This window comes from Pyrgilauda ruficollis, unplaced genomic scaffold (assembly GCF_017590135.1).
Source record: "Pyrgilauda ruficollis isolate IOZ18807 unplaced genomic scaffold, ASM1759013v1 scaffold343, whole genome shotgun sequence".
NCBI classification, from domain to species: domain Eukaryota; kingdom Metazoa; phylum Chordata; class Aves; order Passeriformes; family Passeridae; genus Pyrgilauda; species Pyrgilauda ruficollis.
The window spans coordinates 73,878-97,248 of record NW_024524856.1 but is presented as its reverse complement, the minus strand read 5'-3'; the positions used below and the strand labels follow the sequence as shown (position 1 = coordinate 97,248).

Below are 23,371 nucleotides of genomic sequence, written 5' to 3'. Positions count from 1 at the left end.
TATTAAATTTGCAGTGTTCCAAGAGAGCTCAAAAAAAACCCCAGAAACAACCAAACAAACTACTAGCAGCAGGGCTCATTAAGAGATGCCCCAGTGCCCCGGGCCCTGCAGAGACAAACACTGGCTGTGGTGTTGTTCACCAAGAACACAAGTCATCACCTGAACAAGCCACTGACAAACCTGTCTAACAGGATTACAGAAGCTAAAAATCTTTGCTCAACTAATACAGTGTTTTGAGACGAGTGGCAGATTTAAAAGTAGCAATCCATTAATCTAAATTTAAGTATAAAAACAAGTCTATAGCACTAAATCCTCAATCAGAAAAGTATGCTTGGTCAGAATTAATTGTTCTGTGGTATGTTCTGTGTACACTTAATGTGGAAAATGAATACAAGCACACAGAATTAATCCATGTCAGATAAGGACATCACACAACAAAACAAGTAATTTCAATGTTCATTTGAACACCATGCATTCCTATTTCAAGTTTCTCTATTAAATGAGAAACTGAAATCTTCCTGTGAAGTTCACATGTTCTTACATGTCTACAGAGAATGTTGTTTCTGTTCTTATGTCTACAGAGTGTTGGTTTTATTCTTACACTGAAATTCTGCTGTTCCTCTCTATATTCTGAAGAATCAAGAGGATGGCAAAAAACTATTACTGCATAATGAGACTTACTGCTGTGACACAGGATCCGAACAATACAGCACATTCTTTGTCTAGAGATGTTATAAAAATCCAAAATAACAATGACTAAGCACAAAGAATGAGAGAACAGGACAACCTTATGAAAGGAGATGAAATTATAAGAAAAATATAGTAAGTGAATTATCTATTCTTGTTGTACTTGCTGAAACATTCAGCATGTTATTAAATCCCCTGCTCAATCACAGAACTGCAGAACTCAATGTCACAGGATATTGCCAAGAATATAGATAGATTAGAAAGAAGATTATATAAATCCATGGAGGATAGGACTATAGAGGACTATAAAATGTGATGTGGCCTCCTGCCCACAGATGTTGACAGAAAGGTGGGGGATATGAAAGGGAAAAATTCTCTGTGTGCATTTCTTATGCTCTCCCTTCAGACTTCCACTGTTTATCACTGTCAAAGCAGGACACTGTGCCACATACAGCCAGTAGAAAGCACATTTCTCACAATCACAGAAAGATTTTTGGAAGACGTTAGTTGTGGCTGACCAGCGTTTCATAGCAAATTTCATTCAAGAGATCACTTTACTGCTGACTTGTACACTGATAAAAACACAGAGACAGAGATCTGCTATGTTACTGAAATAATAGAAGCATGTAGAGAAATGCTATATCTGGTCTCCATAGGTTGCAGATTTGGAAGGGAGTATGCTACAACAACCACTAATCAATTACATCACTTCACAAAATCTTAAGCCCATGCTGTCCAACTAGCTTTCATCACCATTTGTCATCTATTGCTTGAGTTGTGGTTCCCCAAATCACCTCCACTCTGCAAATCACTAATCCTTTCTTCCAAATGCCTCACATGCCTCATGAAATGACAGGGAAGGTATTACCAAAAATATGTTTTAAGAGCTATTTGTTTCAGAGAGCATTTACCATGCCAGCTAAAATGAAACATGCTGCCTTGATAAGTACAGTCCAGATGCAGAACAGAGATTTAATACTGACCCACTAGCATCTGAGTATGGTTACGCAGAACCTCAAACACATCCTATTTAATTTATGCCTTCTGAACCTCTGATTCACATTAGACAGAGGCTGTAGAGGAAAGACTAATGAACAAATCTCTGTGGAGTGGGAAGAAAAGTTAAAAAAAAATATGTTAAGTGGCACAAGTACTTGGTATGCACTTAGAAAAAGAAGGCAAGGTGCAGTGGCTTCACCAGTGTATGTCTCAGTACTTAAGCACTGCCAACATATTCAATATATGAGTTGTGTTTGTTTAATGATTTGAATTCCTTAGGAAAGATTTGTATTTTATTCAACACATACTAAATTCTATCCACTTGAGGGCTTTAGAAAAAAATGAACTGCAAAGAGATAAATCATTAAACCTTTATATAAAACTGTTCATTAAAAATACTTATTTTTTTAATCTGAAATCCAGCAATCAGCCTGCCTTTCAGATATTCCAGTTGTGTGCTCTTCACAGGTCAGGAGGCACTGATCATTATGTTTATGTTTGCACTGCTCTACATTGAGTAAAACCCCCAGCAATACAAACCAAGCACTATGTACGCATGCATAACTGGTACCCCATCAAAGAAAACAACAAACAATCTTGAGCTAACAGAGCACATGTTAATTGGTATTAAGAACTGATCCTTAATCCCAGTTGCCATCAGTGTGTATTTGGTACTGTATGGGAGCACCTACAAGGCACTCTTCACTGGCTGAGAGATAATATCTCCATTTTTAAATAAATACCCAGAAATAAAAATAAAACACTAACAAAAACCTGTGGTTAGCACCAAACCCTCCGGAGTTATAAATAACAACAATAAAGTCAGTGCAATCATGCAGAATAATGTGGATCATTTGGATACAGTGAATCCATCTGAGAGTTTAATGATTGTCAAATGCAGCCTCATATCAAACTGTAAGCCAGAAAGAGGACTCTATCCCAAGAATGCCACAGAAATTAGAAAAGGCTCTCAGGATTATAACTGATAAACCATGTTGACTCTCAGCGTGGCTCTGGATCACATACTGAGGGGAATAAAAACATGAAAGTGATTTTATTTCTGGATGTTACATTTATGGTCTGCAATAACAGTATCACTTACAAGTCCATAAATCTTAAAGCAGCTGAAAAAAACATTAGGGAATGCAGGCAAAGGCCAAAGTAAGGGAGGACTGAAGAAAGAGCCTGAAAATCAAGACTGCTTAAACACTTCTATATTTAGCTTAAATTTAAGTAACACAGATGAAAGGTCTCATCAAAATGAAATACATACTGAAAACTTTAAATCTGCAAAGTCACAGAAAGGCTAAGGATTACAGGGACCCCTGGTACTTACTCATTCAGTCCATTACCCAACCCAAGACCAGGTCCAGGTGCCTTGAGTACTTCCAAGGCTGGAGATTCCAGAACATCTCTGAACAACAAATAAGGTGCCATTCTTCACAGGACAAAATGCTTTTTTTACCTCTATCCAAGCATTTTGAATTCATTTTGAAATGTTAACTATTTATAAAAGGTATTTGGTACAATGGCAGTATCTGAAAACGAAGATTTTTTTTACAGAAGAGAGAAATATTAAAAACAATAGTTCAATTTTCCTTGCTAGCATCTGCCTCTATGTAAGTGCTATGAAAGCATCAGAGTTCCAACATTATTCTTATTTAACCCCTTGGCTTTCCACTGGCTGTGTTTTCCACAATTCCACAATTCCAACGGGCATACTGGAAGCTGGACTGAGGTCGCAAGTAACTTCTCACATAACATCAAAGCACTGAAAATTGGCAATAACTTTGATCAGTGTTAATTTGTGCTGTGTTTAAATGTGACCCAGGAGTGCAAGGCTCTGCAGTTACCTAACCCACTGAGAGCAACCTGTAATTCTGATATTCTACAATAATTCAAAGCACTTGTTGCTTATATTGATTTCTAATAAAAATTTATCTAATTAATTTTTAAGGGTTTTTTTTAGAAGAATGTCTTCAACACGTAAAAGGTATAACCCATGGCAACTATGTCTTGCAGTCTTAAAATTCTTTTGACTTGTGACATTGTTCAGTATTTTATCCTCTCTCTGAGGAACAAGGACTGCACAAAACCAAGGATCATCTTCAGAATCTTGAACTACTATTGCTCACCTGTGCTTTTGCCAATTTCTTTTCCAATAGGTCACGCTCCTTTTCTGTTTGTTGTAGACGTTTATTAAGCTCCACAATGTCTCCCTTTAATGAAGCCAGGGCTGCTAAATGAAGCTGGAAGACAGAAAGGAAAGAAACAAAATAATCAATTCACAAGCTACTTAGCACTAGAGAAGAGATAGTATTATATGGCAGGTATAGTAATGCTGGATTTCTGTAGTAGTTAATAGGAACTTCCATAGAACAAAGTCTAAAAGAAATCCACATACAACTAACAATTTAACTAATAGTTTTTTTAACATGGAATTTTTCTTTCTAGGCAGAACACACATTCCTTTACCATATCCTTTATAAGGGTAAATACAGTGAGGAATAATTCAGCTAGGAATGTGTAGATTAGCTTTAACACTACTTCATTAAGACATAGCTTGAGTCTTGTGTTATAAAACCTTACATAAAATGTTGACTAAGATTTGCATTATAGAATGAGGTGTACTATGTTTGGATGCCTTTAGACACATAGAGGTTATCAGTTTGGTGAAAGTGGATAGCTCCATGCAAAGGATTAGCTTTTATTTTGCAACTAACACCTACTCCACTGTGAGCTACTCTTCTGCAGTTGTTGCTCTCCTCAGTCCCACGCCAGCGAGTTTCAGTGATTCTTATCTACTAACCCACATATGAAGAACCCGAATTATTTTTCTTTCTGCAGCAGATCCTTTTGATGAAAGATACTTTCTACACTTAGCTGATAGCATGCAGTAATATATATCAGGCTACGATAACTCACAACATTGAAATTAGGTTAGCTACACAACTTAAAAATCAAGAACAGTTCTTAAAATAATTTTAATTGTTCCCACTCTTTTCTCGTCCTTAAATACCCCATTCATTATTTCACCAAACTCATCAGCCAGAATTCAACACTAAGTATTGACAACTACAACTGGAAAGTCCAGGAGGAGAACTAGCCACTGGCCCTGAAGTCTTTCTTTGCAGTTGTAAAGAAACCGCTTCAAGTTATACTGGGTATGAAAACAGAAGTGACCTTTCACACCAGACTAAGCAACACAGCAAACACTGCTCTGCTGCCAAGATTCAGGCTGAAATACAAACTCTGCTTCTAATCCTCATCCACTTTCAGTCCCTCAATCTGATATTCTATTGGGTGGGTCACCTAAAAGTAATTTTTCTTGTTTCATTTACAATGAATCAATTAGTGAGTCCTATTTTGATATAAATTCTACCTTTATAATACTGGAAGCCAGCAAAACCATAGCTGTTTTCCTATACTGATGTGTAAAAGCAGCTGCCTGACAACAGAGAGACCAGAACATTGGGCAATTGGTTCTTCACATACAGTATTCCCATTGTTAATGAAAAAAACTCTGCCTTCAAGACAAGAAAGATAATTTTAAAAAGGTATTTGGATATGAATTCTGCCTTTTTAAATGCTGTGTAACTAGTTATTCCCTGGGTATCCTCACTTGTCCATTCAGTTGACAGGACTTTTACTACATCAGCTACAAAAATACCTTACATACATGCAGTTATTTGTTTCAGTACAACTATACACATACACAATTATATGTTGCAGAACATTTAAGATTCTCAAGGCAGCCTCATTTTTCATGTTAAAATTCAGTAGTTCAGGCTTGCTTTGGACATATCCTACACAGCTTCTATGAAGTATGTACACTGAAAACTCATAATAAACCCAGAAACATCCTGAATACCTTAAAGTATTTTTGGCCTTCAGCAGAAGGAAACTATGCACTGATTTTACAGTGCAGAGAAAAAATAACCAGACCAATTGTACCAATCTGTTCATAACTTGCTTCAGATTTTCAGGAAATCTGGTGAATTTTTAAGCTGCTGTTTACCTTATTCCTATAACAGAGTGGAATTGTTGCAATGAAGCTCACAAGTCTGTTCATCAAGATGCACATCCTTCACCACAGCTTTCAAATAGTAAATGAAAAACGGCTACAATTCTCCAAATTCAACAAAACAATGCTACATAGTCAAGTATCATTCCCTTTCATACCCTGTAATTAAATGATCACCAGCTGTTGTTTTAATTAAATACAAGACTAATAATGCCCATACACATGGCCTTTGTAATATAAAAGGACACTATTAATTTGAAAATCTCAATGAAAAGCAACTTGTTCTCTGAACAGTGGAACTAATGAGGCAGACTTCCAATGGATGTGTCCTTGTCCTCTTCACCCTCTGCAGTCAGCTCAGCTGTTCCTCATGTCCCCTAGCACACTGCAAGCTGGGTAAGAAACATTAATTGTGCCTGGTTTTACAGCAGCCCTGCTGCCTGGCCTAGCAGCCCCTGCCAAATATGTGAGTTACATCCACCTCTGTGCTCAGTATAGCATCTCTCTTCTCCAAGCAACTAAAGGATAGCTTTATTAATGACAAGGAAAGCTTCTTGCATCTTTTACCATCCAAAATTACCTTTCATTAATTTAACTCCTTCGGTTTCCAAGTGCTAATAAACTTTTTAAAAAACAAACAAACAAAAAAAATCCACAAAAGCCCAAAACAACCACAAAAGCTGAAACAAAACAAAAAAAAACCCAAAACAAAACAAAAAACAAACCCCAAAACAAAACCCCCTCGAACAACATGTGAAAGGGCAGACTAGGCAAGAAGAACCTATCATAATAGAGGAGGGCTGCTTGTGATACTCGTTTAATGTGCAAGTGATGCTGACAGTGTAACTGCGTATTCATGGCAGAGTCAAGCTCTCCTCTCCAATTCATTAAACTCATTAAAAAGGTGTAACGAACCATTGCTGCACTTTCTCTTAAGGCGTGACTATTCCCACAGACCATGCTTCCCAGTGTGCTTGTTTATCACAAGGGAGGTAGGAACTGGAACATGATCTCTGGATGTTGCTGTAACTCAGAAAAGGAAACATCTGAGCAAAGAGCTACAGTCTATGCAGAAGTATTTTAGGTGGGGGGAAAATAAAGTTCATGTTTAGAAATCAAGTTTAATAATCCAAACTATTCAAGAGAGAAAGACTCAATTAAAAAAACTCTACCAGTAAGTCAACCACAACTGTAACTTTGCAGCACTGAACTGCTACAGGATTGTGATAAATGAGAAAGAGAGAACTGGGGTAGCCATATGGCATACTGTTTTTTTTTCCTCTCCTCAGCAAACAATGACTGATAAGGCAGAGTCACTACCAGTAATGCTCACACCATACATTTATAGTTCAAGGTGGGCTGCCTCTTAATGACACAAGATTATGAAACAGATCAAGAACTCAACAGTGTACAAAATTAATACAGACACCACAAAGATTTCTGCCTGTACAAGACATTGGTCTGAACCTTTAAGCAACAGACTGCACAGAGACCTACTTCATACAGAGAAAACAGTCAACTGACAAAGCCTGTGCTGTTCAAAAACTTTATATTGATCCAATATATATTGATCTTCTTAAATTCCATCAAGAAAAAAACCATGGTTGTGATGCTGAGGCACCCAAACTGTCCAACAGGACATGCTGGGTCAACATGTGACAACAAAGACAAGAAGGTCAGACTAGCCAACCAATTTGCTTCTCTACCATCATCCAAGAAAGTAAGAAAATACATTAGATGCACAGGATAAATAAAAAATTCATTACCTATCTTAGCTTAGAAGCTACAATTTCTTTGAGCTTTTACTGCAGTAACAACAGTGGGCTGCTTATGGCAACATACACACCACACACTACACCCAATATAACCTGTCAGGTTTTAATATATTAAATATACAGTAACAGTTATTTATTATTAAGATATTACTAATATAAAGTAACAAACTGCATAATATGCTTTTGTTAAAATGCAAACCAATGTACAGCTCAGTTTTGAAAGGTATTGTAATTATAAAACCGTAAGAACAAGTTTAGGAAAAGCAACTTCCTAACCTCTCATCAAGCCGCCTCTATGAATGCAGTTTCTTCTACACTATCCACCTGCTTCTACAAGCATTTCATATAATACTGCAGACATGATATGTGATGCCTATTTTGCAGTGTGGTTTGAAGACCGGTTTTGGTGCTGTGAAATATTTTATGTAGGAATTCGGAACAATATTTGTCGGCAGTCAGATTTCTGAAGAATTTTATGGGAAACAAATACAGAAGTAGATAGGATAATAAGATGAACTGAATGCCAAGGAAGCAGGTGACTACTGCACTGTTGTACACACTGCTAGAAGTGTTCTGACGCCAAGAAAAAACCAAGAGAAAATCACAAAGGGCAATGAATGAGGGTGCTGAAAAATGGTAAGGTTAAAGCCCTGAAAAGCACTAAAATTACTATTATACTCAGCATTTTTCCAAGCCGCTGTGAAACATGATCCTCACCACTAAATCTGATCCACATTTTTCATTCTCTCAGCCTGGAACCAGACTAATTAAACCATATTGCTAAAACCAGTTGTACTGACTGCACATGTTTGCTATTTTCAACAGAGAAATTACAAAAAGGACCTATGCACGTAATTCTCTGTGAAACTGAAGTATTAATCTTATCTTTTTCCTCTTGCTTCCTGTATTCCTTAGCTACAGTACTGCTGCACACCATTTTGTGAACTGATGCTCAGAAAGGTAATCTTGGACATAACCAGGGAACCATAAAATCATACCAAACTATATACCAATACAATGCAACTAAACACCAAAAGCCCAGTTTATTCATTCTCTGTGTGTCCTCTGTGGCTGATCAGTAAACCCTGCCATGGGAGAAGGACCAGAGATGGGCCAGGGTATGTGTCCATGAAGCTCAGGAAGAATGTGGCTGGGTGGGACTGAGCACATCTGTTGCAAAAAAAGCTGACTGGATCTCAACATCAAGAGGACCTGAGGGTCGGTTTTGATTTTGATAAACAACTATCAACAGCTGAAAAAATCAGCTGGTGTGTATTTCTCCCTAAGCTCATTAGAGTGTGAATGTGTAAGAGTGTGTCACCAGGCCAGTGTGGGGTGTTATACATGGCTCAGCCCAAAATAAAAACTATAAAAACATAATCAACTGACAGAATTTCAAAGTGAGTGATGAGCTTAAGCCAGTTTCAATTCACACATTTGCTCCTGGCAAAGCCAGGGATGCCCAGGGTGGTGGTGGTGATTACATTAGAGAGAGGCTGGGAACCACACTGGTGCTGTGATTGAGTTGTGCCCTGCAATTGGTCTCCTCTGCTGCGTTTGACTTGTATCTGTACTGCGTTCTCATTGTGTTTTGTGACATGATGCTAAAACAGAAATCCTGTGTACCATCAACTATCTTCAAATAAATAAATCTGATGTTAAACATCACACCTTCCACATGTGGACTGTCTAAAAGAACCTGGTCAGAGAGTACTAGGGTCTGCCATTCACTCCTGTTTTTTATTTCCCATAAGCATTTTGCATAATTTAGTGTAAATAATCCATGATGTGGATATTTTCCATGTATTGCAGCTACTTAGTTTCATGACAGGCACTATATATAAATACATCTGATTAAATACTAAAAATGTTGCCTCTTCTCTGAAAATGTTCCAATTCTTTTGTTATCAAATTATACTGGACACTATGCTGGCTTTGAAAACCCAAGCTGCTTTGTAACATGAGAGATGATAGGTGTAGAAGACAACATGCAAAATACAAGTTAGAACTCCAATTAACAGTGCAGAAAGGGCAAAACAGCAAATGTCTATCCATTGTATTTTCTGATACCTTTCTTTTTCAAGGGAAGGAGGGATTTCAGTCAAGGGATGAAAATGTTGGTGATGTAGGTTCATAGTGAAAACACATCTGGAGACAGAACAATAAAACCTTCAGCAATTTCAGGGCTGTGGTTGTGCTGTGGGTTGCTAACTTTCATAAATGGCAGTACAGAACAGTATCAGGGCAGTCCAGGGAAAGCACAGACAAGGCTGGCACTTAACTGTTCAGGTGAATGAGAAACTTTCATGCTCAGGCAAGGTAGATATACTGAAGACGTGCGAACAAGGTACAGTGGAAAAAATTACATAGAACAGTAAGTGTGAAAGAAATCACAGCACTGCTTCACACAACCAGGAAAAAAAACCCAAACAAAAAGAAACAAAAGTCAAGTCGAAGCTTAAAAATCTTTCTAAGAGAGAAGTTAAAAGGTATGAAACTCATGTTGCAGACATTCGTTACAGATAAAACTCCAAGGTGTTGTCAAGTTTACATTTTATCAGGAGCACAAATCAGCACTGCTTGCAAGCAACACTTACTTAATGTGATTGCTATATAAATATGTAGCTACTCTCAACCATTTTTCTTCTCTGTCCTACACAATTTTCATGCCACCTTCTCCTAGCCACAGTCCATAAAAGGTGCATTTTTTATGGTCCATGTGATGAAACAAATGCAAGCAAACTCAGCTTCTGTAAATTTACTGACAAAATGGAAGGGAAAAACATAAAAGAATAACCATATCCCAGAAGTAGTGACATGACAGATCGATATACCCCAGACATTTTCAGCTGTATGATCTCTAGAGCAGAGCCCTGAAATACCACAGTCAACAGCCCTGTAAGTAACTACCCAAAGCAAAGTCAAAATGACTAAAAAAACTTCGTACCACCGAACTGCTGGATATGCCTACAAATAGGCCCTAAAATTTTATGTCTGAAACAACTGTTACGTGGTAATAAAAAGCCTATATATTTTCAAAGTGACATACAAAATGGACATTTTGTGACTGTGTTTCTGAGGCAATTATTATCACATTTAACATTAGACAGTTACTTCATATTCTTGTGCAATACTAAACAAATAATGTGCCAACACTTGCCAGGACAGAGCCATTCAAATTCTAGAACAACAAAGACCAAATTTTTGTAAGACACAGTTTTAATCTGAAAAATCTGCAGAAGATGTTTTCAGTCTGTTATATTATTTATAAACAATTTCAACTGAAGTTGCTTGGGTTTTTTTTACTGAAAATGAACATTTGCAGGCACTTGTGAATATTTCAAACTATTTCTTAAAACAAACCAAAAAAACTATTCCAACTAAATCAAAGCAAAAAAATGTTCCATAAAGAAAATACAATAAAGATTGTTTTAGAAGTACACAGAAGAAGTAAACTAATGCTCTTCTGGTGAGCAGGATCAGTTTTAAAATGTTTTAAAAAAAAAACAAAGAACGCAATCATGGAAGACTTTCCCTTCAAAAATTAATCTGGTAATTCACAATTGATGAATGGACCATGGTGCTAATTGCACTTCTGAGTATGCCCGAGGCCTAAACTAATGGCTCTACTTGTATTAAAACAGACGTTCACAATATCGTTGAAAAGAAGATTTTAGATGACATGAGAAGAAAAGCCGAAGAGTGAGACCTAAAAATAACAAAAGGAGACTAACACTTGAATCTGGGGACTGCAAAAAACAACAACTGCCAATTTCACTCGTTTGGGATTCTTAAGAACCTTCCCTGTGGTACTGCAGGGCAGCCCACGTGTCCAACCCAATGGCTTCAGAACTGGCATCTACACTGTGCAGGAAGGGTCAGCCTGGCTTTTACCTTCCAGAGGAGGAACCTGCAGCTATTTTCACTCCCAGTGAGGGAGCAAAACAACAGTAATGCAGGGTATGAAAATGGGCTTGTGGGGAGACTAAGCTTAGAACAAAATACTGTCTTCATTTTTCAACATACTGTCTGCAATCACAGCCTTTCTTTAACTGAAAATAATAATAATAAATTACAACAAAATAATGAGCTAGGAGGGGTCGTAGCTAGGTCCCTCATCCAGTCTTAGAAGGATTTTATCCCCCTTCAGTGAACTCATTTAGCATTCTTACTTGCTTTACCCTTACCTTTGACATAATTTAAGTAAGGCAAATTACCTCTTTATCATTGCACCAATGGAAAGAGGAACAGACTTATTTTTTCCTATCTCCTCTTCTACACAACATCCCCAGAGAAAATTAACAGAGGAGAAAAACAGCAAGATTCATTGCAGGTCCTTTTCCCTTGAAATCTCAGGATGCCAAACTCCTTTCCTCTGTTCCTTTCCAGTTTATTGAGGTGATGAGCACACTATTTGCCCCTCAGGAACAAAATGAGTGGAAAACTGATCCCAAGAATGCACCTCACTCAATCCTTTGCATTTAGCATTATGGTGACCCACAGTCCAGTGTTGGCTGCAACATTTCAGACAGGGTGTAAGCTCATCCATACTGGATTGTTTACCAAGACTTCTGCCATTTTTTAACAACTTCCTCCTTCAGCCTCAGCTTTTTCTGACTGACAATAATACAGATCTTTCAAAACAGAGATCAGCATTCAAGAACTACTCAAACATTGGACACTACTTGTTATGCTAATTTAATCACAATTTACTAAAGTATCTCATGGTTCTTGAGTTCTTTCCAAAAACTATCTCAAAATAACTTCTGATTTTGAAAGACAGGACTGTGGAATAGCAATAAAACTATTTATAATACAAAGGAACTCTGTCTCCAGAATGACCCATGTGATCTGCTGTCACCATAAATTTAGAGAAATAAGATCTGTATTACCCGGTCCAATCAGCACTTTGTTTCTACCATAAGCAATTAAAAAACCAAACCAAAAACAACCCAGAAAACAAACAAAAAACCCCAGCAAATCCTCTAGGATGTACTTGTCCAGTTTGAAGCTCACAGAAAGAAAACACTTGTCCAGCTTTCCTTTGTCAGCTTATGCCCTAAAGAGCTTTACATTAGAATGTCCATTATGTAACTTCCAAAAGTACAGTCCCAAAATTATTTTTAGAAGCAGCTAATCATCTTTGGAGCTCCCCGATGTAACAGCAAAATTCTCTGGATGTGCATGTACTTGCTTAACAAAACACACTCAGTACAGTTCTTAATTATTTTACCTTCCCAAGGTTAGCTGCACCTCTGAGACCTTCATATCCCCTTCCCTGCTCCTTTAAGATTCTGTCAGCAGCCACTCTCTCTTCCATCTTCTGATGGCCACTGCTTCCAGGAAGCCCAGCATCCCTAAGGACAACCACCAGTCAAAGCCTCTCCAGAGTGAAAAAAGTAGAAAAGAAGTTGAGGTGTCCAGTGATCTCACAGCTTATATTGAAGCAGTAGTTTTTAAAATGCTTTTAGAAAAAAACGTAAGGGTTATGGGGTTTTAAGTATCAACCACCTTTACACCCCTGGCTGTAAATCTCAGGCTAGTCCATGCTATATTCCCAGGTCACTGTCTCACTACTGCATGTCAATTCTTAGCACAAGCAACTGTTTCCTAGACCAGAACTTGCCGTTTTAGGCAGAAGTCAGTTCTTTTGCCCAGTAATCCTCACAAGCCAACCAAAACTGGATGCACAACTTCTCCAAGGACAGTTAATTTCTTCAGACTTACTACAAATCCAAGGCAAGAAAATTACTTATGCTACTATAACTTCAGTTGCTGCAGGAAGTTTCTAGCTCCATGCCATAAACCTTTGTGTAAGTTATCTTTGAGTACTTCTCTCATAAGAAATACCCAGTACATTCTGGCATTTTCAGTCACCAGTCTTGCATTTTTCACTGCCTCCTCTTCCTTATTACCTGGTCAATACACTGGGGAAAAGCTGACTAATTTTACTGAAAGCTTTGCAAATGGATGGCAAAGTGCAGGAGCAGTTAGCATTACTTCCTGCTGAGGTTTTCCACGGCACTAGATGTTATTATTCAATTTATAATTTTAACAAATTGGATACAAAACAATTACTGTTGCAAAAAACAGCCCTGATAAGGCTCTGTGATGAATCACCTCTGAGAGTGAGTATAAGGAAGTGAGTATGTCAACAGTTACTACTACAACACTGCTAGAGGAGGTTGTTTACAACAGAAAATACTAAAAAAAGCATCTGCTTATCTGGATTTCAGTGCATCAGTAAGTTTTTTTATATTTATGTAAAGATTCTTAATGAAAGTATGCCGAATAAAGAAAAGACAAGCACAATTGCTATGCTCTATCCTAACAAACTGCTGCCCCTTTCTAAAAACAGTCCATAGCCCTATTCAAGTAAGTTCTTGCTCTCTATGGCGTTAACTCTTCTGATATAAATCTCTTACTGAAAAAACCCATTTATAACCTCTTCTTCTATCTGGAAAAACACAATTTGCATTACTGAAAATCACTAGAAGGTTCCCCCCCCCCCCCCCCCCCCGCAAGATAAAAGCATGTCAGAGAAACAAGAAACTGAAAATGCCCCTCCACCACCTTTCATCCTCCAGAAACCAGTTATTTGAATGTTCAGATCTAGTGCTACCCACCAGAAAACCTTATGCAAGATTTCTGCATGATGCCTCGAACTCCTTTCTCATAGCAATTACCTTTAGAATGAAGCAAACAGCACAAAGATACACCACTCATGAACCAGAGCAGTTCAAAAAAACTCGATTGCATGAATACATTTTTCTTTTCCAGTGATACAGCTTACACTTAAAGCAATAGAACCTCCAGCGCAAAAACTAAGAAGATGAAAATAAACATTGATAAATATTTATTATCAATTGCACTAATACAGATAAATCTGCACAGCTGGCAGATCTCAACTTGCTTACTGCATAAGTATTTGTATAGATAAGTTTTTTAGTATTTCAGCAACACCTGGACATATTACTCCATTCAGGAGAAGTATTTTTTTTTTTTTGCCATGCACTGGACTAATAACCCAAAATGGTATCTCTGTCTGTAGCGTCAGGCACAGCATCTTGCTCCAAGTGGCTTCATATTTTTCCAGCAATTTATTTAGCAACTTAGCAGGCTTCTCCCAATATAAAAGCAAGCAGCTGTAAAATTTGCAGAGAGTCAAGAGCCTGTAGCATGACAAAACCAAGCTAGAGCATTTGAGTCAACTGGTGACAGCAATTTTTTAAGATGGGATCAAAAGTAATTCAGAGGTACAAACAGTAATTATGAACCTGAAGCTACTCCAAGTGTTCATGAATGCAATGGTTAGAATTTCAGCCCAGTTCAAAACTCCGTCTGCAAAACTCGTGGGAAGAAAAGGGTGTCTGGAAAACCCTGGTACAAGATTAAATGTTTTTCTCTTAACCTCTCTTCCCACAATGACCTCATTTTCTTTCTTTTTTACTATAAGTTCAGATACAAAGGCTTGACAAATGAACTTCAGTTTTTCTTCAAGTGAGGATGTCCCTATTTTCTTTTTCAACTGATATAAAAAATACATTACATTCTTGTTCATCAAGAAGTGTACAACAATTTTCTTGAATGTCAAAAACTTCTGCAAATTAAAAGCCATTTTCTAACCACACTATTTCATATTTGGGTTACGACTACTCATTTTTTATGAATTTTTCTCTGCAATTCTTCTGCAAAAGAATAAACGTGAAGATTCAAATGCGTCTACCAGACAATTAATCTTCACTTGTATATACACACACTCAAAATTTAATTGCACTTACTGAAATTACAGATGCTTATAATTACCAAACTTGAAAGTTTTAGTCACACAGAAAACTAGCAACTGCTCTAACATTTTGAGATTAATTTACATAGTATTCCCAATATTATGTTTCTGTCTTCGCCAAGCCCAAGGCAGATTCACTCCTTATCTTGGACTCTGAATACCAAATTCAACCCTGTATTTCACCCATGCAATCCTATTAAATAAACAGGAATTGCATAGATATTTATGAGTCCAGAGCATGGCTCCATGGAAAGTGCACATCCCCTGAGACCGTCATTCTCTCCTTGAGTGTCATTTTCTTTGCTTTAAATCATCAAATAGTAACATTAAAAACATCACTAATTTTCTAAGGAAGTCAGGACAGCATAGACAGTTGCTTCTACAGCATTTGATAAAATACATTTTTTATGTTTATATCACACAAATGCATGCCTACACATGCACATATGAAAAAACCAAATCAGGGGTCGTAAGAAGACAAAATTTATAATTGAAAGGCATTGTATGTGTTACACATTCCACTTAACACTTCAAAATGTCTGCATCCTTATTATGACCACTTTCACCAACATTCACCCATATAAAAAGACTCATTGTGAGCGTGACATATAAAGAGCTTTCAAGCAGTAACTGGCACAGCTGTAAATCTACATAAGGCTCTGTTGTACCTGACACGAAACACAACTTTGTATCTCACAGGCTCTACAAATACATCGTGTGCTCTTTACTGCCGATATAGAAACATTAATCTTAAGAGGAACACAACGCAGCACCTCCTTATCTGTTTAAAGTAAGGCAAATATTTTACTCATGTTAATTGTCCTGACAGAAAAGGATCAACACTGCATTATTCCATGTAACACATGGTTTATTTTTCACCCCTCAACAGCACGTAGGCCAAAAAATTTGCTGATTCCAAAGTAGTAAAGCTATTCTGTATTAATTCTTCATAAAAATTGTACCTCATTCAAACAGCATTCATGTTTGAATATTTACACAGCATGTGGCATATTACTCATATAATCTAGCAGAATTAAAGTGGAACTTACTTTTTCATTTTTCATGGCTTCACCATCTGTGTAACAGAATACTTCACAGTTGAGGTGAAGACTTACATTGGTGCACTTTTTAAAATTCAATTTAATTTACATTCTCAACAATTGTTTCTGTGGGCTCTAAAATCTTGACATATCAAGAAATATTACCATTAATGTAATTTTAAGAATGAAACAGTAATCACTAATGTAACTGAAGAAACATCAGTGAAAAAAAAAAAAAATCAGTTTTTCCATCTTAAAGCAGATTCCTGTGTCAAAAAGCATACTAAAGAAGTGCTGTATCAGACCAGACCACAGACTGACAGTCCAGCATCCTCTGAAAGTGGCAAATCAGAGAGAAGTAGAAGAAAACAGTAAGAGCTACCTTTACACATCTGCAAAGCTTCTCTGGTATTGCTTTGTGCATTCTGCACCTCAGGATAACTTTCGTCCCTTTTGATCTCCTTCACATCATTCGTGACTTTATAATGCTCTCTCGAAACATATACCCCTTTTTCTTCCTTATCATCTAAGGCTAACATGCCTAATCTATTTAACAGGACAAGCTCTTCCACTTTTGATTGTCCCTGGTGCCTTTCTTGGGACTGCTTTGGTTTTACAGCTCTGGTGCTTGACACATCACAGCCCTGTAGGACAGTGCCTGGCTGTACAGCTGGCCATGCTGATTTTTTGCGGTCAGCAGCCTCAACCTATGCATATATTACATCACTGACTTCCACTACATTAACAATCTAGCCTGCACATATGCAATTCTTGTGCTTTCACCTAGGTATATTCCATGATTCTCCATGCTGAGAATTTCAAAGTTGGCTGTCCTGCCTATCACCCCTACCTCAGATAATTGTATCAATTGCAGGGAAAAACGCAGCTCTTTAGGACAAAGCAGTGGTAAGGGCATTAGCAGTTCCCCCTCCATGAAGTGGGCAGGTTGTGTCTTCAGCTAAAGCATTTCTGGGGACTTATTGTGTATGAATGCTGGTAACAGCTGCTGATACGCAAGCAGCACCACAAGACATGTCTGCGCACATGATGGGTATACGAAAGAAGGAAACTTACAAGTGACGATATCATGGCACAATGTCAGAGGTGTCAATTACCCAAATTGTATCTCTCGTATCAAATTGTATATCTTGTATCTTGTATCTCAGTGTATCTCTCATATTCTACAGAGCTGCGGGTAACTTGACTCTTGAGCAGCTGACTTCAGTAAACTCCTACTTTCATATTCATATTTTAACAAATACCATCAGAAACATGCACTTCTGGTGAAGCACTGCCATATACATCCATCCAGAGCAACATCCCCACACCTTCCATCAGAGCCCACTAGCTCAGCTAAGCGTGCATTTAGACAGCTATGCTGTTTCAACATCCAAGCCATACCAACACTGCGCCACTTGCTGATCTAGTTGTAAGCCTTGATGTTCACAGAAGGCGGTCAAGGGCTCACAGGTGGCTGCACTCACTCCTCAGGTCTGCAATTCCAGCCTGAACTCTCCTTTCCTCCACTCCTGCCTGCTGTGATTTCTCCCCTCTCCGGGGTCCCGACATAAGATACTTTTACATGTTCATTTTTTCTGGATTGTTTATTCCTTTCCCCACATACCATTCTTCTCCTGTTCCCTCCCTTCACCGAAGCTGCCAGCAACTCCCTGTGCAGCCTAGAGCCTGCAGTGCAACAGCTGTTTCCATTCATCCTCTGAGGATGGAATTAGCCCCTCATTAACCCTCTCCCTCCTGCTGTTATGCATCGATGCAGCTATGTAACTAAGTGAAGGGAGCAATTAGTACGTCCTCTGTTTGCAGTCACCATTCCTGCCTCTTTCAGCTGCAATGCTGAGCATGCAGCAGCATACTCAGCTGCCGCAGGTACCTAAACTCCACAGCTTAACAGCTCAAAACCTCTAGAAATTAAGGTCGGTAAATAGGTATTTTAAAAAAGACTGTGCGACAGGGATCAGATTTCCAACAGCAGGGTCGAGTTATAATACATGTTATTGCTTGAAAAAAAGCAGCTATTCTACAAAGTAACCTGTTATTTCTTTATGGTTTTGTGTTTGATTTGTTGAGGGATTTTTTAACCTGCTCAAAATAGTGGAATTCTTTATGATATTTCTTTGTTAACGTGCACCTAACTGCTCCATGTGCCAGAGTATTTGGGAATATATACTGAAAACCAAACTTTTAAAATCCTGTTGAGATAAACCGCTTTTTAAAAGAAGTGTTAGCTGTAGAAAATTAACATTGGTTGTTTTCTATTTTTACATTGCAGTAAGAAGGTGAGTGTTCCTCGTCCTCCCTCCAACCATATTTTCTTCTACACAAGAAGGTATTGACGGCTTCCCTTCACAGACAGCTACTTGCCTCAGGCATCTATCTCATCTAAGTCTCAAGTTAAATTTGTCAATAGATGGACCCAGACTGCAATTTACACAAAACTTTTATTACAAAATAGCCAGGCTTGAAACAAGTTGCACGGCGCTCAGTTAAGTACAGGCAGTAAAGCTGGAAGTGGCTACTTGGGCAGAAGCAGCAATGCCTGCAAACCTGACCCTGATCAGCCAAACACATTCCTCTTCCTCCTCTCCTCAAACTCCTGGGAACAGCCACAGAAGAGTGTTCTGTGCTTGGTACAAGGCTCGCTGTCCTAGCAACATACTTTCTCCATCACTATTTTGTTTACTCCTCCTCTAAAATCATCAGAGGCCCTACTACTTCCATGCTGGAGGAAATCTGACTGCAGGACTTGGGACTCGCAGCACAAACCCTTGACCCCACACAACTGACTCTATAACTTAAGTTTTTAACTGTTTATTCAAATGTTTACTCCTTAAGTGAACCTAGAACTGAGTTTGGGGCTTTTCTAGCCACGCAGATGTTAACATTTCTGAGGGGGTTAGGGCCAGGGAACAAACTAAAAGCAAGTAAGCAGTTTTCCTCTGAAGGAAGAATCCCTCCCTACATCGTGACCTGAAATTATTGCTCCAGACACAGTTCAATGTCACCACTGAGCGTTATCTCAAAGCACTCTGCAAAATACTCTTTGCAGTCTCAACAACTGGAAGGGTAAAAGAACTACAGAGGCCACTATGAATTTGCTCTTTCTTGAGTCACACAAATGGGATATCTTCCTGCCAATCTGACTGTGCTAACATCACTGTAAAGCAATCTAATCAGCAGCAATCCAAATGCGCACTAAAACAAAGAGGAAAAAGTAAAATCGGACCTGACCCAGAAAATGAGGGAATGTAATTTATCTTCTTGTCTTGTTCTAAGATTGCAGAACCAGACAGTGTATCTGAAAGCCTGTGCCGATCTGAATAAAAACAGACTGATATACACTGTATATTTTAGAGTAAAAAGGTGGCAGCCTCTCCCAGGACATGCCTTGAAAGAACTAAGTCTGGTCAGAGGACAGAAAATTTATACAAAACACATTACATGAAACTACCACAGTGGAGACAAAACAAGACTCAGTCCTACTGTTCCCTTCCACTTCAATGAAATTGTAATCACAAACATGTAACTGCATGCATAATGTGGTTTAGCTACCTAGGATATGTAAATTTCAGTTCAATTTCTTATAGTCCTAACATACCACATATCCACATCCAGTCAAATTTAAGTGCAGGTATTTCTTGAAGGAAAGGATGTGAGAGGCAGGAAGGGAAGAAATATTTTCCGAGATTGTGTGCACCAGCTATACGAGATTCTTACATTTATCTTTTCAAATAACTCCAGTAGAGTATTTCTGTAAATGTAATTTGTAGTGCTCTTTAATCCTGTTACCAAGATTTCCCATTTGCCCAGTCTCAACAGAGAACCAGAGAAATTTATAATCTGCTTCTCTGAGCTCTGATCATGCACAGTTCATGCACACTCAAAAACCTTCATTCAAGTTCCATTTATAAATGCATAATGAGACTGAAACAGTCTCACTGTCCCACTGCACTAGCAGAATATTACACAATCTCTTCAGGTGCTGTGGGTCACAACTGGATTTGTATTAACCTGGTTAAGATATTTTGCTGAGGTCAGTTCCACTGCCTAGCAAAACCATGAGATTCAGAGTAAGTCTGCAAGCCTGCAACATGAGGGATACCACAAGGCACTTATCTTTCTAATCTTTCCACCAATCCATATTTAGATGAACATAAATTCCAGTTTGGGCTGCTATTACAAAACAGAGCAGGGACGCTCATGTCTTGTGACTAGCCAAATTTTTGAGCCATAGTGGTCCAAAGTCCAAATCCCACAGTGGTGAGAGGTTTTTATCACCAATTTTGCAGCCCTCCTTGCAATTACTTCTACCTGAAACTCAGAGCTGGTTGTATAATTCAGTGCTACACACCAGCCATACTCTGGAATCATCAATTCTGCCATCCCTTCCTTTTCAGGCTGTATACCGAGAGACACATGCAGTTGTAGGGCTTACATATGCTTCCCTTGTAGTCACCCCCAACTTTTCTCATATGTTGTGATGCAGACTGTGGGGACTTGGTCAGTAAATGGTGCTGTGAATTAGACAATCCTGCTTTGAACTAATATACTTGAGTTTCCTGAGATTTGAGTTAGCTGCTTTTCTTAAGTAAGGACATTAAGGGCTTTTCTAATTAATAGCAAATGTTCCATTACATTACAAAATCAGAAAATAGGACGGAGATCTGGAAAATAATTCAAGGACAGTATAAACCAGATGTCTCTAGACAAGACCATTACACTTAAACATAAACATCTCTCTGCACAACTCACGCACATTTTTGCAGCGTTACCAACTCAACAGTTTCAGTGCTATTCCATATCCCAGAAGTACACACTGCAGGAGACACAAATGCAGCACAATCAGCCAAGGGAAAATCGGGGTTTGTTTTACATTTTCAGCTATGTGCCTATCAATGGACAACTCTGAACTGCCAACAAAAATTATGGAAACTGTGAGAATCAACCATTCTGTCTGCTCAACCCACTTCTCAGTTATGGGCAGAATGAAGGCAGATGGGAACACCCCAGCCCTTCAAAATCTCAACAGACCTTCCACATTGTAGCTTAATTTTATCTGAGCTGATTTTGGGTTTCTAATCCTTACACATGGGATGGAGCTGTTTCTCCCACCAGTCTGAATCATCCGCTTTGAAACTATTACATCTTCCTCCTCCACACTCCCCACAGATAATTGGAAGATGAGACTTTTTCATGCCTAGTGTAACACAATTATACTATGCCATTTCGAACAATTAAAAAAACCTATTACATGGGCAGAGATTTAAAAAAAAAGTCCTCAATCACCTTTTACTGAAGTCTCTCACCCAGCTAAAAACACAATAACATCATAGCTTAACAGAATTAGGTTACTTACAGAATTAGGCTAGAACAAACCAAAGAGTCCAGCCCTCCCAAAACAAAAACAAAACCCAAATTATTTCATACTCTTTAGAGTCCAAATAATGCCAAAAATAACAGAACATTGAGAAATTCTTTGGGAGGCTCATTACTATCAACTCTTCTATATTAAAGCCTGAAAACACCACATGCTACTTGTTAAGGACCCCTAGGATTTCCTAGCCAGAGTGAGAATGTAAAACTACTAATACTGTAAAAATCTTGGACCGAAAAGTAAGGTACCACATAAACACTTTACAGAAGTGGGTAATGATATTTCTTTCCACAGACAACAATATATGAGACTGTGGTTTTTGTTTTTTTGTTTTTTTTGGTTTTTTTTTTTTTTTTTTTTGTTTTTGTTTTTGTTTTTTGTTTTTTGTTTTTTTTTTGTTTTTTTTTTCCAGATATCAGACAGAAAATGGCAGACCTGGCACTAGAAGCCAGTTGCTTAATTTCCCAGACCAGTGGTCCTATCACCCAACCATCCTGACCCCAGTGAATTTAATGAATGTATTTTGGTAGGTACACCATAAAGTTAACTCTGCTTACTATCCTATTCTATGTGCATGAATTATACAGTACAGTAGTTACATCAAAAACAGTTGTTTCAGAAACTAATAAAACTCTGAATTTTTTTTAAATCAAAAGTGAGGTGACACTGCCAGTTTTCTGGTGACAAATAATTAATTTTTTAGATTAGGACAATAGGAATTAGAAAGCTTGTTTTGAAACAGTAATTGAGAAGAGACATTTCATTCACATAAAACCACAAATGCAGTAGTGATTTTATCTCTGCGAAGCAAAACCACAGAGGGAATGAAAGAAAAGCTTTTACTGTTGTACTGTAATGAATATGGAAACGATTTTTTTACCCGTTGCAGACATTAATATTTAGTAACATTGTTTTGGAAAATGTGTAGTAGGTATTAAAGATATTTCAATCTGTCTTCACTGAACAGAGGAACTAGAAGAGCTTATGCAGCCCCCCCCACCAGAAACCAACAAAAAAAATGCTTTTTTTTTTGCTTTTTTTCATCACTCCGCATTTTAGAATATTTTAATGCAGCAACTATAAGGCAGAAGAGAAAGTAAACTAAAAAGGAACAGAGATATATAAAACCCACACTGAGCACCAGCATCCAGAACTATATGTAAAAGGGAGTTGTACATTATTTATAGTTAAGAAAGCAGGACCTCAGATGGGAATTGAAATATTAGATATAGCTTATTTTAGTTCCAACTTGTTCACATTTCATAGAAGCCATGCCCTGCAGTCATTTCAGAACACCCTGGTTTTTTTTCATAAATTAATCATAGTAATGTGCTCTGCTGTCAGACATCATGGAAATACCAGCCCAGCTGACAAACAGAATTCTTACCCTTGTTTTTAAAGGTGACCAAATCAGTTCTTTGCAAAGAATCTATCAGTTGATAAAGACGCATCTGTCAGTGTACAGGAGGTATGTTTGGAAATGCAACCTATATTCTAAAAACCTACAAAACTAGAGCTAATCCAATGTACCTAACCTTATTTAACCAGGGAAGCAAACCCAGAGACATGAAGGATCAGGAGTGGTGAATCTGAAAGATGTGGAATGGTGTAAGGCTCATGAATGCTCCAGAAACATGAAATGACTCAGACTGGATGGTTGATCTCTAG

The 23,371-nt window shown here is 38.0% G+C and overlaps 1 protein-coding gene across 3 annotated transcripts in view; it reads right to left on the bottom strand.

Annotated features, from left to right (window-relative positions):
- Window positions 1–23,371, bottom strand: part of LOC121357713 (colorectal mutant cancer protein-like) — an 81,172-nt gene that overhangs the window by 5,912 nt on the left and 51,889 nt on the right. For 2 of the 3 annotated variants that reach the window (XR_005955755.1, XM_041475250.1), the window contains exon 2: window positions 3,822–3,935. Coding sequence is in view for 1 of the 3 variants with exons in the window: in XM_041475250.1 (XP_041331184.1) it covers window positions 3,822–3,935 (114 nt within the window). In the remaining 2 variants the exon portion in view is untranslated. Of the gene's footprint in view, window positions 1–3,821; window positions 3,936–21,085; window positions 21,146–23,371 lie in introns of all 3 variants that reach the window. The other variant, XR_005955756.1, reaches the window with a different exon arrangement.